This window comes from Heterocephalus glaber, unplaced genomic scaffold (genome assembly GCF_053883595.1).
Source record: "Heterocephalus glaber isolate CG9 unplaced genomic scaffold, H.glaber_assembly_v1.0 deba00001571, whole genome shotgun sequence".
Lineage (NCBI taxonomy): Eukaryota > Metazoa > Chordata > Mammalia > Rodentia > Bathyergidae > Heterocephalus > Heterocephalus glaber.
The window spans coordinates 6,768,508-6,785,303 of record NW_028258356.1 but is presented as its reverse complement, the minus strand read 5'-3'; the positions used below and the strand labels follow the sequence as shown (position 1 = coordinate 6,785,303).

General features: G+C 34.3%; 2 protein-coding genes across 4 annotated transcripts in view; one reads left to right on the top strand and one right to left on the bottom strand.

The window, feature by feature from the left end:
- Window positions 1-323: 323 nt before the first annotated feature.
- On the top strand, window positions 324-14,031 carry Krr1 (KRR1 small subunit processome component). Of its 2 annotated transcripts, XM_004845016.4 has the most exons (10): window positions 324-529; window positions 3,312-3,484; window positions 5,175-5,309; window positions 5,513-5,638; window positions 5,729-5,812; window positions 7,445-7,501; window positions 8,567-8,737; window positions 11,497-11,574; window positions 11,676-11,769; window positions 13,474-14,031. In XM_004845016.4, the coding sequence occupies exons 1-10, from the start codon at window positions 385-387 to the stop codon at window positions 13,614-13,616; spliced, it is 1,206 nt and encodes a 401-aa protein (XP_004845073.1). In that variant the 5' UTR covers window positions 324-384; the 3' UTR covers window positions 13,617-14,031. The 2 variants fall into 2 exon arrangements, with proteins under 2 accessions (XP_004845073.1, XP_021114176.1); XM_021258517.2 differs by lacking the exon at window positions 8,567-8,737.
- Window positions 12,074-16,796, bottom strand: part of Glipr1 (GLI pathogenesis related 1) — a 20,125-nt gene continuing 15,402 nt past the window's right edge. For both annotated transcript variants that reach the window (XM_087192445.1, XM_021258516.2), the window contains exons 5-6: window positions 15,054-15,080; window positions 12,074-14,951 (exon numbers count right to left, since the gene is read on the bottom strand). In XM_087192445.1, coding sequence (XP_087048571.1) covers window positions 14,797-14,951; window positions 15,054-15,080 — 182 coding nt within the window. In that variant the 3' untranslated portion in view covers window positions 12,074-14,796. The remainder of the gene's footprint in view (window positions 14,952-15,053; window positions 15,081-16,796) is intronic.

Sequence of the window (16,796 nt, the reverse complement as noted above, 5' to 3'; positions counted from 1 at the left end):
CTACCAATGCCCAGCACATACAGTGTCTGGTGGACTTATAAATATTTATCGAATGAATGAGTGACAGGAAGAATGGCCCTACTGCACTCGGTAGCCAAACTCTGCAATACCCAGTTCCAGGGTAGACTACAATGCACCCAGAAAACAACTGGAAAACAACTGGTAAACAATTCTAACTGGCTCACCTTGTTAAACTACACTTCCCAACATGCAGTAATACACCATAGAGGCAATGCATTCTGGGAATAACGTCCCCGGCTGTCCATTGGCCGTGTAGGCGAAGCCGGGTAATCTGCGCATATACGCCCGCCTTGGCATACGTATGCACGGAGACAGCGCAGAATTCGCCTCTGAGTTCTGCGGAACTAATTTTTCTAGGTAGGTATGTTAGCCGGAGCATTTAAGAACACTTTCATTTCCGGCTCCACCGGAAGCAGTTTGAAAATGGCGTCTTCCTCGAAAAACGGGACGTCTGCAGCACCTGAGAGAAATGAATTTCGCAGCCAGAAACCGAAGCCAGAGAACCGAGGTGAGGTTGTGTGAGAACTTCAAGTTTCTGGATGTTGAATTGCGATATTTTTCTTTGCTTGGTTCTTGATATGTAAGTCGTAGGTAGTATGTTTCATGTAATTAAATGCCTGTAAATAATTGCTGATAATTGGGAGTAGGGATGGACTGTGCCCTTAATATGGCCAGTATGGTGTTGGCCCCGTGTTTTCAACTTACTGTTTTTGCCAAAACCCTCCAAAGGGTATCCGTTGTGGGATCTGTCTCCTGTAAAAGTGAAGAGGGCGCTGCAGGACCTTATGGCGGTCGGGAGGTGAAAGTTGTTGACCAAATGAGTAAGATCCAGTGGGGTTGATAATGGTGATGTATAGAGAGCTCTGATAAGGAAGGAGTGAGACAGTACTATCTGGAAGAAGGTAGCTGGCATGACCTTAGCTTAGTTTGTCAGTCAGAAACTTTGGAACGTTTATCATTACCGCCCCCTTTTTAGGTTACTGAAATATTAAACGACACATCTCTTAGGTTTTAGATTGCCCCATTTTCAAACCGCTCTCGTGTTGTAGTCTGTATCATCCACGTCCTTCAATATATATGACAAGAAGAGCTACTAGAAAAATACCCCCGGGGAGCTGCACAACCAATCTTGTAGGACGTGCTTAAAAGCTTGAACTCTCATTCTCGATGCATTGGGAAGTTATTAAAGGATTTTATTACTGCGTTTAAAAAATAATTATGTAACATACGTAGACTAACACTTGTTAGCCCTCAGACTATTAATTAGAATGTTACCATATCCCAAAAGCCTCCTTCCTATCTGTACATCTCAGGCCGTACCTAAAGTAACCATAGCTAATTGTGCTGACCATTGCGTTTCCATTCTTCATAATCTGTACCACCCGCTCAACAAATTTTGCTTCTTTTTGAATTCTGTGTGAATGAGAGAAGATTGTATGGATTCTTCTGTTTTTGCTTACACTTATGGTTTTTTTTGGTTATTTAAACTAGAGTGATACTTTTACATGAGGATTTTTTTTCATTGTTATATGAATGTACCTTCCTAAGTTTACTTCCTGTGAATATACCTCAATTTATATTTTCATTTGCCATTGGTGGACGTTTGGATCGTGCCAATTTACTTGCTTTTATAAGCAGTACTACTTTAAATATATTTGTATACGTCTTCTTGTTAACTCGTGGAAGGATTTCTCTTTGAACATAGGATTGAAGTCAAGGAAGAATAGGGTGTATATATAAGTACATAATGCTAACTCTGTTCCAAAGGGGTTTGCCAGTTTTGACTCCCCTTAGCAGTGGATGAGAGTTCTTATTGCTGTAAATCCACACCACTACTTACTACCTGAATTTTGAATTTCTGTCATTTTGGTAGGTATGAAATGGTATCTGCTGTAGTTTTAATTTGAACTTTACTAATTAGTGATTAAGTTTTCACATCATTTTATGTTTGGGGGCTATTTATATTTCTGCTATTGTGAAATTCCTTTGCCAGTTTTCTTTCTTTCTAGGTTAGTGGTGGGTGACTCTTTTTTTTTTTAATTGATTCATAGCCATTGAAATATTTAAATTGGGTAGGGATTTAGGCATTTTAAGTAATCGTTGTTGTAAATTTGAGATTTTTGTTTTTGCTGCTGAGAAGTGAATAACATAGAAGACTGTCCAATTTTTTGTTATTTGAACCACGAATGGCAAAGTGGATATGACTAAAAGAGAAAGCAAATTTACTTGACTGGCCAGTAACATGGCTAAAGACCAGCTTTTTAGACTTTATCAGGCTTCATAATCTCCTGCTGAGAATGTTAAAACACAAATTCCTGCCCTCATCTCACAGATCTGATTTAGAGTAGGTAGGGCCCAAGAGTATCATTTCTAACAAAATTTCACTTTATGCTGATGGTAGAAGTCTGTGGATCATATTTTTGAGAAGAAGTGAATTTAGAGTGCAGCTATTGAATTTAAGAAGTTCTTAAAATCCAGGACTAGGAGTTTTAATAAGTGATGGAGGAAATAATGTATGCCCTTAAGAGACATTTTCTTTTTTTTCCCATGTACTGGGGATCGAACTTAGGACCTTGCACTTGGAAGGCAAGCACAGTGTCACTGAGCTAAATCCCTGGCTCTAAGAAGCGTTTTCTTTTAGTAAAAGAAGTTCTAGACTCAGTCAGCTTTCTGTCCCCTTTGGCAAGTCACTTAACCTTTTTGAATTGAGTATTTTGTATAAAATGGGAATAATGGTATCCATTATTATTATTATGGTATCCATTCTTCCTTTTGCAGTTGCCATAAAAAGTGTATAAAAGTAGGGCACTGAAAGCTCTTTGTATCAGTGATTATTAACTGACACCATTAATTGACCCCTTAGAAGTTTTACACATATGGGTACACACATGTAAATACATGCATGTGCACACCAGGTTCCACTCCAGGAAAGAAAAAAAGCTTACTAATATTTAAAATACAGTAGTAATATAAAAATGACATTTGCATCTTGAAATGTATCATAGTGTAGTGCAATAGAAGGTTCTTGAATACCCACATCTGTCAAGCATATGCCAACTAAAGTGGGTACAAGGAATAGTGCCTCTGCCTTTAAAGAACTTTATTTTATAAGGCAGCTGCAGTGTATCATGAAATTTTATGCAGTGTGACAGAGGCATGTTTTTTGATTTTTGAATGATGTAAATGGGAAATGGAAGGAGATTATTAAGAAATTTGTGAATGTATTCATAATGTTCAAAAAGTGTCTAAAAGACTGTTACAGTGATGTGTAAATGTTTTCCCCTTTGTAGATGAATCAGAACTCCTCACTGTTCCTGATGGTTGGAAGGAACCAGCTTTTTCTAAAGAGGACAATCCCAGAGGACTCTTGGAGGAGAGCAGTTTTGCAACTTTGTTCCCTAAATATAGAGAGGCCTACTTGAAAGAGTGTTGGCCTTTGGTGCAGAAGGCTTTGAATGAACATGTATGCATATTTTATACATTTCTTTGAGATGTTGCTTTTATTTATCCCTTTACCTTTAAGTGTATGTGTGCTGATTTTTTTTTTTTTTGGTACCAGGATGAAACACAGGACTGTGTGCTTGCAAGGCAGGCGCGGTGCTACTGAACTAAATCCTCGGCCCTATGTGTGCTGATTTTTTTTTTTTTTATTAAATTCTTTTATTGGTACATTGTAGGTATACAACACAGTTACATTTCTCATTGGGAATTGTACCTTTACATGTGTGCTGATTTTTAAGGTGCCAGCATAGCTAGTTAATTTGGTTCCTTTAGTAATTTAAAAAGTCTACACCAGTGATGGTGAACCTTTTAGAGCTTTTAGTGATAACAAACAGCTGGCTACAGCTTGTGTGCCATAGGTTCACCACAACTGGTCTAGACCAACTTTATTCTTATATAGTTCGTTAGTATTATATATATAATAAATTACTTTAAAATGCACATACCTGTATTTCAGAGATTTCATGAAATGTCTAAAATTCACCTGTTAATAGTACCTATTCTAGGCTTGATAGTTGGCATTTCACCTGTCCAGTTGGAGCTGAGTCATGTTCCTTATTGCTTTCATGTTAAATGGAAGATGATTATGTAACCAACTTTTCCCTGTATGTTTTTGCTGCTGTAACTGTAAAGCAGTGGATTGTTTTTCTTTTTCTTTTTTTTTTTTTTTTTTTTTTTGGTACCGGGGATTGAACGTGAGTCCTTGTGCTTGTGAGGCAGGCGGCGGAACCACTGAGCTAAATCCCCAGCCCGTTTTTATTTTTCAAATTGAGAATTGAAAGACATTTGTGGGTTGAGAAGTCAATTTGGTGGCTATTACTGAGCCTTTAAAAAGAAGAATTTATCACATGTGGTAATGACAAGTATCATTTTGTGAAACCTGTGGATCAGTTTTGCATGTGTATATATTTATGTTTGTTAATATGTGTGTGTATGTGTATTAGGTTGTGATACATGTTTCTCACTGAGGTACTGCTGTGGAGTTGGTTGTACTCAATGGGGGATAAAGGTGGCTCAGCAAGTTGCAGAGTGTGTTTTACAGCTGTCTACATCTTGGATAGAACTCATTTTTTTTTCTTGTAAATTCACAGAGACCCAAGTATTCTTCATATTAAGCTCACAAGTCAGAAAATAGCATTTTTATTTGCTTTGTTGAAATTAAATTCTTCGAATTGAGACATAATGCTTAACTTTCCAAATGATTGCTTCTTTCTGAACCTATGATAATTTGTTTTTGCTTTCTATTAAGTCTTCTAAGTAGCTAGAAAAAAGTTTAAAAGGAAAAAGCCTTTCTCTTGGGAATAGATCTCAGATTGGACTTGAGCCCAGGGTAGGGAAGCTATACAGCTTTACATTTTTATTTTAGGTATATGTTAAGTATGACTTCATCCCGGTTAGTTACAGTAAGTTTAAAGTATTCTGAAGTCAAGTATGAGTAGTTTCAATTGTTTCCGTTTCATATGTTCTGTAAAGTGTATAAAAGTAATTAAATTTCATTATATTTATAAAGCATCTTCAGGGAGGGAGTTGGTAAAATTGGACAGATCGCTTAGTGGCGCAAAAATTAATAGTTTGATTGGGATAGGCTCAGTAATGATCTAAAATGGAGTTTGTTTGTAGACAGCTGCTTGTTTGGTCTTTCCTTCTTGTAGCACATTAATGCAACCCTGGACCTGATTGAGGGCAGCATGACTGTTTGTACTTCAAAGAAGACTTTTGATCCATACATCATCATCAGGGCCAGAGATCTGATAAAACTGTTAGCACGAAGTGTTTCATTGGAACAGGTAAGTCTAGAATTACATAGACTTTGCTTTATTTGCATCAATATTAGCAATCCAATACTTGTATCTTTTTCTCACTGTCTCTTTCCCTCTCTTCCTTCTAGAGTTCAGATTTTATTTTGTGCTTTAAATATGATTACCTAGGACTTAGGAAATAATTATAAACAATATTAATTTAAAAGAATATATTTTTATTTTTTCAAAAGGCAGTACGAATTCTTCAGGATGATGTTGCGTGTGACATCATTAAAATAGGTTCTCTAGTAAGAAATAAAGAAAGATTTGTAAAAAGAAGACAACGACTTATTGGTCCCAAAGGATCTACTCTGAAGGTACTAATTATCAGTGGAAAACTTGAGTTATCTTCCTCTACATGAATTTTTCAGTGTATTGAATTTCACCTTACTGTTCTTTTGATATAGGCATTGGAACTCTTAACAAACTGTTACATTATGGTTCAGGGAAACACAGTTTCAGCCATTGGACCTTTTAGTGGCTTAAAAGAGGTGAGAACTATTGCTTTCAGTTTTTACCAGAGAACAAATTAAATAATTTGGTTATAATAAATTGTTCCTTGGATAATATATTGTGATATAATTATTTTGTATTTTTAGCATATGCTTTGATACCCCATTAGTAAATATTTTCCATCATCTAATTTGAGGGAATCATTACACCTGGACCTAACATATTTTGGTGATTGTGGAATCATCCAGTTTTGAATTAGTTCTGTGAACATGGCTTCTCCAACTGTAAAATTTAGATGAGTACTTAAAATGTTAGTCTACAGCACACATGAAAAATAAGGTGTAGTTACATGTAATTGGAAAAGTGAGCAAACTCATTATTTGCAATAATGTATACAGCCAGTAGAGGTCAGAATCTGAAAACTAAGATACACTTTCTGTTGCAATTTTAGTATGTTTTAGTATGTTTAATGTTTTCATGAAGATTTTATTTAACTTGTCAAACATTATTAGAAAATCTGTGAAGCAAATACTGTCTCTTCACTCCTTTTGCTGTAATTTGGATATGGCTGTGCTGTTTTGCTCCCTCTGAAAGTTTTTAAAAGTAATTCTACTGGCCCTCTTTCTCATATATTGTCCTTTTGTCATGGGGCAATAGTAATTTAAACGCATTGAATACTTTATAGTTTTATAAAGTTTTTGAAATATTTAATTCTTGTAATAGGCTTTTGAGATGTATAGTTTTATCTCAATATTACAAATGAGAAAGCTGGAACAGGAAGAATGACTTTGCTATAAGAATCAGCAGTCCCAGGATTTGAGTCCTTATTTTCTAACTCTAGGTTTTGTTTTGAGACAAGGTCTCACTTTGTAGTCCAGGCTGGCCTTGAACTCACTATGTAGCTGTCTTAGTTAACTTCTGTCTGATTGCTGAGACAAAATACCTGATACCCAAAGTTAAAAGGGAATGGGTTTATTTAGCTCACAGTTTGTAGAGGTTTTGGTCCATGATTGGCTGACTCCAAGGAAGAGGGGCACACAGCAGAGGGGCGTCACAAAGGAGAAACAGTTCATGGTATCCACACAGTAGCAAAAGCAACAAGGGAGCTTAACAGTGTCTTTCTGCCCCTTTTTATCTTATTCACACTATTTAGGATGGGTAGCACTCAGGCCCATAATCCTAGTGCCCTTGGGCCTAGCCCAACCACGAATCATTCACACGCTATAGGTTCAGCCACCTCTGAAAAAGCATGAGGCTTTGAGAGGACATCTAAACACAAGACATAACAGTAGCCCAGGATGGTCTTGAACTCTTGATGATTCTCTTGCCTTGCCCTCCTAGGTTTGGAGATTACAGACATGTGCCACCATGCCTCACTATTTTCTGCCTCTGAATCCAGTCTTCTTTCCCCTGTATCAGAGAGCTCCAGGATATTGTATTAATTCTTTATATCATATTTTAGTGTTAACAGAGAAACTTTATTGTATCCAAGGGAGATTGATTACCACTGTGAAAGGTGTAGAAGCCACTCAGAACAATTGAAGAAATTATTGTATTTAATTTGGTGGATATTCATTGATTGATAGGCTATTTTGCAGTATAGTAGTTTTCTAGCCAATTCATTAAAGTTTTCAATAAGTAATGAATTCATTTTTCTTTGCAAATTTCAGGTTCGAAAAGTAGTTTTAGATACCATGAAGAATATTCATCCAATTTATAATATCAAAGTGAGTATTACCATACTAGTGATCGTCAAACTTCCTTTAGCTGCAGAATAGTTCTTGAAATTAAATCTTTTATGAAAGCCTAATACACAAGAAAGATAAAGCAGAGCTATTTGGGGTGAATTTGAGGTAAAATTCAACCCACTTCACTATACTGTAGTCCTCCTTTGGGGCGTAGGTCTCTAATATAAAAACTGTTGAAGAGGATCGTATAATGCATTTAATAGTTTGAATACAGTATAATGAAAATAAGCTTCATAGAATGTATTGTAGATTATATCAGTTCACTTTTCTTATTGAGCTTATGCATTATATTTAAAGATGTGACCTTTCAGAATTCTGCCTGTTTCTGTTAAATAGAATTTGTACTATATTGGATTGCTTTAAAGCTTTCTTTGAAATTTAACACTAAAACTGTCACTCCTCTGAGAGATGTACGTTATATTCCTTTGTGCATAAAATTGGTGATATTTGGAAATATAACCATGTTATGTTGAGCTCTTTTATGGTGGATATTTGTTGAACGGTCCACTTAAATTTGATGGTTAAAAAGTCATTTAGATTAGAGTAAAATTAATTTTTGAGTTACATTAGGATATCACAGATGAAAAGAAAGCTAGTTGTGCCTTTGATGGCTAATTGACATCCTCTTATGTCTTGTTATGTACAAAATCAAATAAAGTGGGGGCAATATAAATACTGATTTTTGTTTAATCATTAGAACATGGACTTCTCTTTCCTTGTAGCATCTTGGTTGCTACTGAAAACTTTCTGCTTATGGGGAATATCAGCTAATCCACACTTTTGGAATAATGTCTGAAAAGCTGAATTTGTTTTATTTTCATCTTATTTTAACAATTTTAGATTTCTTAATCTAAATTTCTAATAGTTTTCTGCTGCTTAGCAAATTGTGCCTGTTTGAGATGATATATCTTTATTGGTGCAGTTGGTTAATTCCACTGAAGAGAGTAGGAACTGTCACTTTTAAAATTATTTAAAAGTAATATTTATAACAAATATATGGATTTTGACATTTAAAAGTTTTACTTTATATGTGTATGACTAAAGACCTTAATGATTAAACGAGAGTTGGCAAAAGATTCTGAATTACGATCACAAAGTTGGGAAAGATTTTTGCCACAGTTCAAACACAAAAATGTGAATAAACGCAAAGAACCAAAGAAGAAAACTGTAAAGAAAGAGTATACACCATTCCCACCACCACAGCCAGAAAGTCAGGTTAGTATTAAATGTTAAACTTTATATGAAGGGGTAAATATTTTAATGTGTCTTGTCAGAAATTTTATGGAGGGTATTTTGGGTAGAGTGTATATGTGTACGTAGAGAAAAGAAAAGGAAGGTAAGTATGAATATGTGTATTTCGAGCTAAATGCATGGGGGTAGAGGATGGGGCCTTCACTTTGTGACTACAAACTACGTGAAGGTATTTAATGTCAGCCCTGTTGCTGTAGCTACTGTACATATTTTACAGACAAAAAATTTTCGGTGATTTAGCTCACAGTATTCTCTGCTTTAGTAACTTTTTTTTTTTTTTGACCATGTGCTGTATTTTAGAAACCATAAATTTGAAGCTTTTTTCTGTTATGAACTCTTATTTCTATTAACTGTCTTCTGGTTCAACCAACCAAAAGCTTTCCAACCAAAGCAGAATTTTCTTTTCTTGTCCATCTGTTTTTTGGTTTTTTTTCTCAGATAGGTTTTCAGTATTATCTGGCAGCTCTTTATGTGTTCTTAATTCTCTCAGCACCCTTCCACTTATAACAGCTGACATTGCATTTTACTTTTCTGAAATATTGAGACCATCAGTAAAGATCTCCTTCAACTTCTGTCTCTTGTAATTTTTTTCAATCTGCATCAGTCCTTTCCTACCTACTTGAATTCCATACACACCAATCTGGAACCTTGCTTCATGATTTCTACCTTTGTCTCTTTATATTTCCACTGTTTTTCTGCTCAAGATGTAATAAACCCTTTTCTGTGATCATCTTTTCTTCTGTTCAGCCTGGTGTTTGGAGTTTTTCAGGGAAGGTTTGATAAATGTGTGATGATCGTAGTGAAAAATAATGAAAGTGTTGGATCATTAAGGAAGAAAGATTGGAAGGAAAAGGATAGTTGTAGGAGAATATAGTGATCCCATTATTAAACCAAGCATCCACACCACTCACCATACTTCTTCTGGCCCTGTCCTGTAGTTACTAGCTTGTCTTTCTTCCCTATTCCTGCAAGCTACTTTTTCATGTTTTTAGCAGTACATATTCATTATGCATATTAATGGGGTTAATGTGCTCTGTCCATATGAGCATATAATATCCATTGATAAAATCCAGGCTACTTCTATCCACTACGGCCCCCCACTCTCTAGTAATACAGTGGTACCTTGTTTCACGATCTTAAGTTTTTTTATGAGAACCATTCTTGTCCTATTCAGTTTGTAACCAGAATCATGGAAAGAATTAAGTTTGTGAACTGAGGTACCACTGTAACTGTTCTACATGCAGGTCCATTTGATCTTCTATCTATGATAGCAGATGTGAGGTACTTAGTTCTCTGTGTCTGCTTTATGTCACTTAACATGATGTTCTCCAGTCCCGTCCATTTTGTTGCCAGTGATAGGATTTCATTCTTTATGGCTGAATAATACTCAGCTGCACATTAAGAAGACCGCATTTTCTTCATTCATCTGTTGATGGTGTCTAGCCTGCTTCTGTGTCTTGGTCTGAGTAGTGCTGCTACAAATACATGCATGTAGATAAGCTCTTTGGTATGATTTCATTTCTTTTGAATATATATAGAAGGATTGATGAATCATACAGTCTATCTAGAATTTTTTCCAGCAAGTTCCATACTATTTTCCATAGTGGCTGTTCTAATTTACATTGCCACCAATGGTGTATAAGAGTTTCTTTTTCTCCACATCTTTATTAGCATTTATATTTTGTTAATAGCTATATTTACTAGCTTGAGATGGTATATCATTTTAGTTTTGATTTTCATTTCCCTGAAGGCTAATAATGAGCATTTTTTTGGTATATTCATTGCCCATTTGTCTTGGCCATTTATCCTCTTTTGAGAAGTGTCTATTCAAATCCTTTGTCCAGTTTTAAAGTAGATTACTTGGTTTTTGTTAAGTGTTTTGATTTCCCTGTTTTTCTGGATATTAACCTTTATCTGATGAAGTATTGGCAAATATTTTCTCCCATGCTATAGTTCTTCTCTTCACTTTGTTAATTGTTTGCTATGAAGAAGATTTTTCACTTAGTTATACTCCTGTTTGTCAGTTTTGCTTTTGTTAACTCCTCTTTTGGGGTTCTATTTTGAAAATTATTTTCTGTGCCAATGTCTTCAAGTATTCTCTTTATGCTTTTTTCTGGCTGTTTCAGATTTAAGGTCTAAGATTTAGGTGTTTGATTCATCTTAAGTTGATTTTTGTACAGAGTGAGATATGGGGTCAAGTTTCAATCTTCTGGATGATTTATTGAAGAGGATTTCTTGTCTGCATGCACATTTTGGAGCTTTTGTCAAGAATCAGTTAGCTGTATATGCAAAGGTTCATATCTGTGATCTCTATTCTTTTCTAGGTGTCTGTGTATCTGTATTTAAGCCCATATTGTGTTGTTGTGGTTACTATGGCTCTGTAGTATGTTCTGAAGTCAGATATTGTGATGCCTCCAGTTTGTTCTTGCTCAAAGTTTTCTTCAAGTTTCCCCAAGTTAGCCTTCTAGTTTCTTTACACTTTCCCGAGACACTGACCTTCTGTCCTACCTGAACTTGTCTATTCTGTTTTCGATGAACACTTCCTTATCTTTCCTATCTCCATGTCTGCAGTTTCCTCTGCTTAAGGGTACAGTTTCTTCTGTGTTGCCATCTTTTATCAGAGTATTGACTCCACTGTTTTTCACCCTAAGGACATTGTGACTTTCTTAGGAAATTCCTTTCTGCATTATTTCTGATGTAATTATAAATACTGTTTTCAATAGGTTGACAAAGAATTGGCTAGTGGTGAATACTTTTTGAAGGCAAATCAGAAGAAGCGACAGAAAATGGAAGCAATAAAGGTAAGACTTTGTCTTCCTTACATCATTAACAGCGAAGTTCATAGCTACTTGAGTTCTTAATTATAAATTGTGTCTTGCTAATGTACTTCTTAATAATGTAGGCTAAACAAGCAGAAGCTCTCAGTAAGAGACAAGAGGAAAGAAATAAAGCATTTATTCCACCTAAAGAAAAGCCAGTTGCAAAACCTAAGGAAGGTAAAGCTCATTTTTTACCTCTTGATGTAAAAGTGTATTATCTATGAAAAGTAAAACCATAATTTATCTGAACATCTTGTGTTAACTAAAAAATAACTATCTTTCATCAATTATCGTAGGATTTCATTTATTATCTTAGGATTTCATTAATTAATTTCATTAATTCATGAGATGACTGAGGTAATTTAAAATTTAGTTGCAGCTGATGCTTATTTCACAGTGTCTCAGAATGGCAGTCCTTCCCAATCTGTGACTTGTGCTTGGGTAGACTTTGTTGGGAAATATATAAACGCAGAGCACTCTCTGTTGTTTTTAGTTTCTTTTTATTTGATCAGTGGCTTAAGATTTGTTTCTATGTTGTTAACAATGATTTCTCATTACTTTGCACTAAAGAACAAAATAATGACAGAATGTCTTTTGGGGATATTAAGAAGACACTAAGAAAAACTCAGGCCTACTCCATTTCTAGCCTCCTCCTTATTCTCTGACTTGCATTTTCCTTCCTTCTACTAACACTTGTATTCTTTGTATGAACATTTGCACTCCTCCTAAATTAACCGTCCATAGCCAACAGTAGCACACTGAGTGGGAGAGAGGTCACTACCAAAATTGTATATAGCTATTGGTCAAAATCAGATGTAACACATTACTATTTTTGTATCATGTTCTGGTTCACAGTTAATAGCTTTTAAAACAACACTGTGTCTTTGGAGATAGTTGTTTGTATAAGTTAAAAATGTCATAAACAATTTTCAGTTTGTACAGTTTGTCAGTTAAGTATACTTCAAATGTCTTGGTAGCTGGTTAATGTAGGTTTATAAAGATTAAGAATGTAGCCACTTTACATAGTGAAGGCTTTAAATCTCTGCATTTCAAGTGGCTAGGTTGTCTGTATGGTGATGTTTTATCTTCTGATTCTTTTATGCTGGAATACTGTAAATGGTAAGAAAAGTGGCATGTAAAATGGTAAGAGAAAGTTACATATTTTTCATTGTTTTCTTTTTCTATTCATGCTTTAGGCATTGAGTAGATGGTTTGGCTTTGTGAGGAAGACATCCAAATACTCTAAAATTATTGTCTATTTACTAAAATCTTGTTAAATACTAGTCATTAATAAGTTTTTATTGTGGTCTTAGGTGCAGTAGATTTTAATATGTAGCTTTATGATTAGCTCATTAAAATTACTGAAACTAGGAAAATCTTATATTTTTCATGAAATGTAATTTTGTTATTTTAGTGTGCAAGATCAAAAATTGGCACACCAATCTATATTCTAAAGTTCTAAAATATGGAAGACACTATAAGTTAAAAATTATCTAATCTCAAGTAACATTGAAGAAAATATAACTGATATTAATTACTAAACTGTGCCAAGACATTTTCATGTTTTCACTAATGTGTATGTGAACTATTTTGCTTTATGATTTGTTTTCTTTTAGTTTGAAGAAATTTCTAATTTTCCTTAGGCAGGTGTTTTGTATTTTATAACACAGCCTTTCACTGATTAAAATAGTACTCTGAAATTCTCTATTAAACACTAGTTTTTCATATGGGGTCTGGCTGTGTGCCCCAGGCTGGCTCTGCACATGTGACTGTCCTGGCTCAGCCTCCCTGCTAGCTGGGATTATAGACATGTGCCCAGCTAAACACATATTCTTTATGTTTTGCTTCCCAATGAATTGTTTATGTTTTTAACTTTTTTAGCTTCTACTGAAACTAAAATTGATGTGGCTACCATCAAGGAAAAGGTTAAGAAAGCAAAGAATAAGAAACTTGGAGCCCTTACAGCTGAAGAAGTTAAGCTTAAACTGGAAGCAGATGAAAAGCAAAAGAAGAAAAAAAAGTAACATTAAAATACCAGACCTTGAACTGTTAATTTATGAATCTACCTCCTTTTGTAAAGGATTTTGAGAAACAGGGCATTAGTTGTCCTATAATATTCTGATCACTTTTTTCTGAGTTTCAGTTGTTTTGTTCATAAAATAGTACTTTTTTATAAATATAAATTATTCTATTTTTCATGTGTGTTCTGAGAAACTTTGTGCTACAAAATAGTATACATGTCGTGTGTATTGTATAACCAGTTCCAGGCAAGTTTTTTTACTGACACATGATTTTAGGAATAACTTTTTACTTTTTAATTTTAGGATGTGCATGTGACTATTGTAATTATGCATTAAATCCAAAGAATGTCTGAGCTGTTGGTTAGTCTTTATGCTACCCCAGCATTTGATTTTAAGAAAAATAAATGCAAAATTTTCAGTGCTTTCTCTCTCCTTCTCTAAAGATAGGTGAATATTTTAGCTTATCCCTTCTTACCATTTTGTCTTTCATTACAAGATTACACAGCTCATAAGAAAATCAAGGCCTTTGAAATCTCTTTGTTACAATTTTATTCTTAGTCTAGGTAAAAGTGGTCCGTAGTAATATATCAAATTGCAAGAGAGCTGGAAAAATGAGGTACCTGAGAATTGAAACTAAACTAATGAATGTCTCTGGAATGAGAATCACCTGTATCAGTGATGGCGAACCTTTTAAGAGCGTTCAGTGATAAACAGCCTGCTGTAGCACATGTGTCATAGGTTTTCCACCACTGACCTGTATCTGTATCTAGCTTGCTTTCTAGATTGGGAAGGTAAAACACAGAAACTAGGTCACTTACTGAAAATCCAGCTGTGGCAACCTAAAAACAATGCTTGTTCATAGAAAAGTAAAGATGAGTTTCTCCTGTAGAGTTAGGAAGTTGAACAATTTTTCTTTTGAGTAAGGCTTTACTGCAGCAACATATTTTATTCTGACTTTTTAAAAAGAAATTAGAAATATAACCAGATGTTAGTTTTTTTTAAAAGCCCACATATTAACTCTTAATTGCCTACTAATTCATTTTTAGAATGCCCATAACAACAGAATATAATGAAATGTTTTCCAGTTCTTGTTCCTTGAACTTTTGTTAGCAGCATGAATTTCATGCAAAAATTAAATTTCAGTTTCGGCATAAATGGGTTAATAAGTTCCCTCTCCAGTGCATTATTCCAAAAGAACTAAATTAGGGTATTTATGCTTTACCCAAAGGGTAATTATAATAGACAGTAGTATAATTGGTGGATTAACAATAAGAAAGAGAGATGTGTATCTATTACGTGAATATATGGGCCAGCTCGGATACACAGTAGAGTAGTAACCTGTGAAATAAACATAGAATATCTTCTTAGACATTGTTTCTCGTAATGTGGTGGCATAATTCAATAGCACTTAATGAAGCAATGTAAGATTTATATACATACGTGTGACTTTGTCTCGCTGTGGATTAACTGTAAAATTGGGGAGAATAAAAATTTTAGATATTAGTCCAGATTTTCATTATATTTTTAAAAACCAAGTTTTTGTAATTAGTGTTTTTGAGACAAGGTCTCGCTATGTAGTTCAGGCTGATCTTGAACATACAGTATTCCTCCTGCCTCATTCCCAGTCCTATAATCATTCATTTGATTTGGCTTTATTGCAGTGGTTTTCAAAGGTTAATTTAAAATTTTTTGTAAGGTTAATTTAAAATTTTTTGTACTATTTTGTATTTTTAAAAATATATTTTACATTAACTTTATATATAAACTTAATGCAAAGGAAATTATACCACTACTATAATGAAAAATAATTTTACGTGTATAATTTGCAGATAATACATTTAACATTAAATTCACAATTAAATTCCTATTTAAAAATACAAATATTAGAAGTAATCACTGTGAACAGTTAAAATATTTTCCTGAAAATGATTCCCAAGAATGTATTTATGGTGAGTCAGTGGTAAAGAATAGCTTTTGTCTTCATTCCAATGTGTCAGTTATCAGTGCCTCTCACTGAGGTTTTAGATTTGGACATTCAAAACATTTGAAAGAAATAAATTCCACAATTGCCATTAGTCTTTGCTTTCTTTTATTACACTGACAGTGTAATATCAGTTGGTATCTATATCAGTTGGTATTCGATGCTTATAATAGAACCCATCAGGCAGCTGGCTCTCTGAGCACTTGTGAGCATTTCTGAATTAACATAAAGTTCCTGTCCTAACTCTTCTTGGCAGTTATATCCCCAAATTCAAAGGTGTTCAGTATTCTATAGAAACAAATGTACATCTGTGCACCAGCTAAAATCTCATGTACCACTGGTATGCCCAGCATAGTTTATAAGTCTGATGTTTATTGAACTACAAACAGTATTTAAAACACCATGAAGGAAGTTTTTATTCTAGTGCTTGCCATAATTAGAGATGGAGATTTGTTAAAGAAAAGCTTTTATCTTCTTTACCTTATCAGACTTCATAATAAAAGAATGGGTGGTTATTAAGTTGCTTTAATCATAAATCCTATCATTTATTCAGTATTAGTGCAAAAAGTGGAATGCTTTCAAATAAGCCAAAATTTATATGAAAGTAAATTTCATAAATCAAATTTTTTGAATAGAAAATAAATGACAGGATCAGTCTGAAAGTTAAGTCATATAAAGTAAATGAGTGATTAATTTCACATTTTATAAATACCAAATTGTCACGTGCTTTTGTTTTGAGCTGAGGCGTTCTCATCATTGACACTAGAGTTTTAATCTTGCGAGTTTACCCCAGAAGTTCAGAGTTCATCTCATACTACAGCTTCAAAGATTAAAAGCTAAAACCCCAGGAATAGTTTTTTCTTACTGTATTAGTGGTACTAATTACCTAGATTTTCAAAGGGAAAGTGGTTATTTCACCATTTCTCTGAGATGGTACTTTCATGGACATTTTATTGTACAGAGGTTGCTAAAGGTCACAGTGGTAGAACTGGACACTGAAGTAGGAAGTTGGTATAATTGTTCTAATAGCTATAGTTTTTTGTTTTTTTGTTTTGGTACTGGGGATCGAACTCGGGACCTTGCATAATAGCTATAGTTTTAACTTCTATGTTATAGTCCTAATTTAGGAAGGAAAAATTACCAGAATATATGCGTGCAAATATATATATATATATATATATATATATATATATATATATATT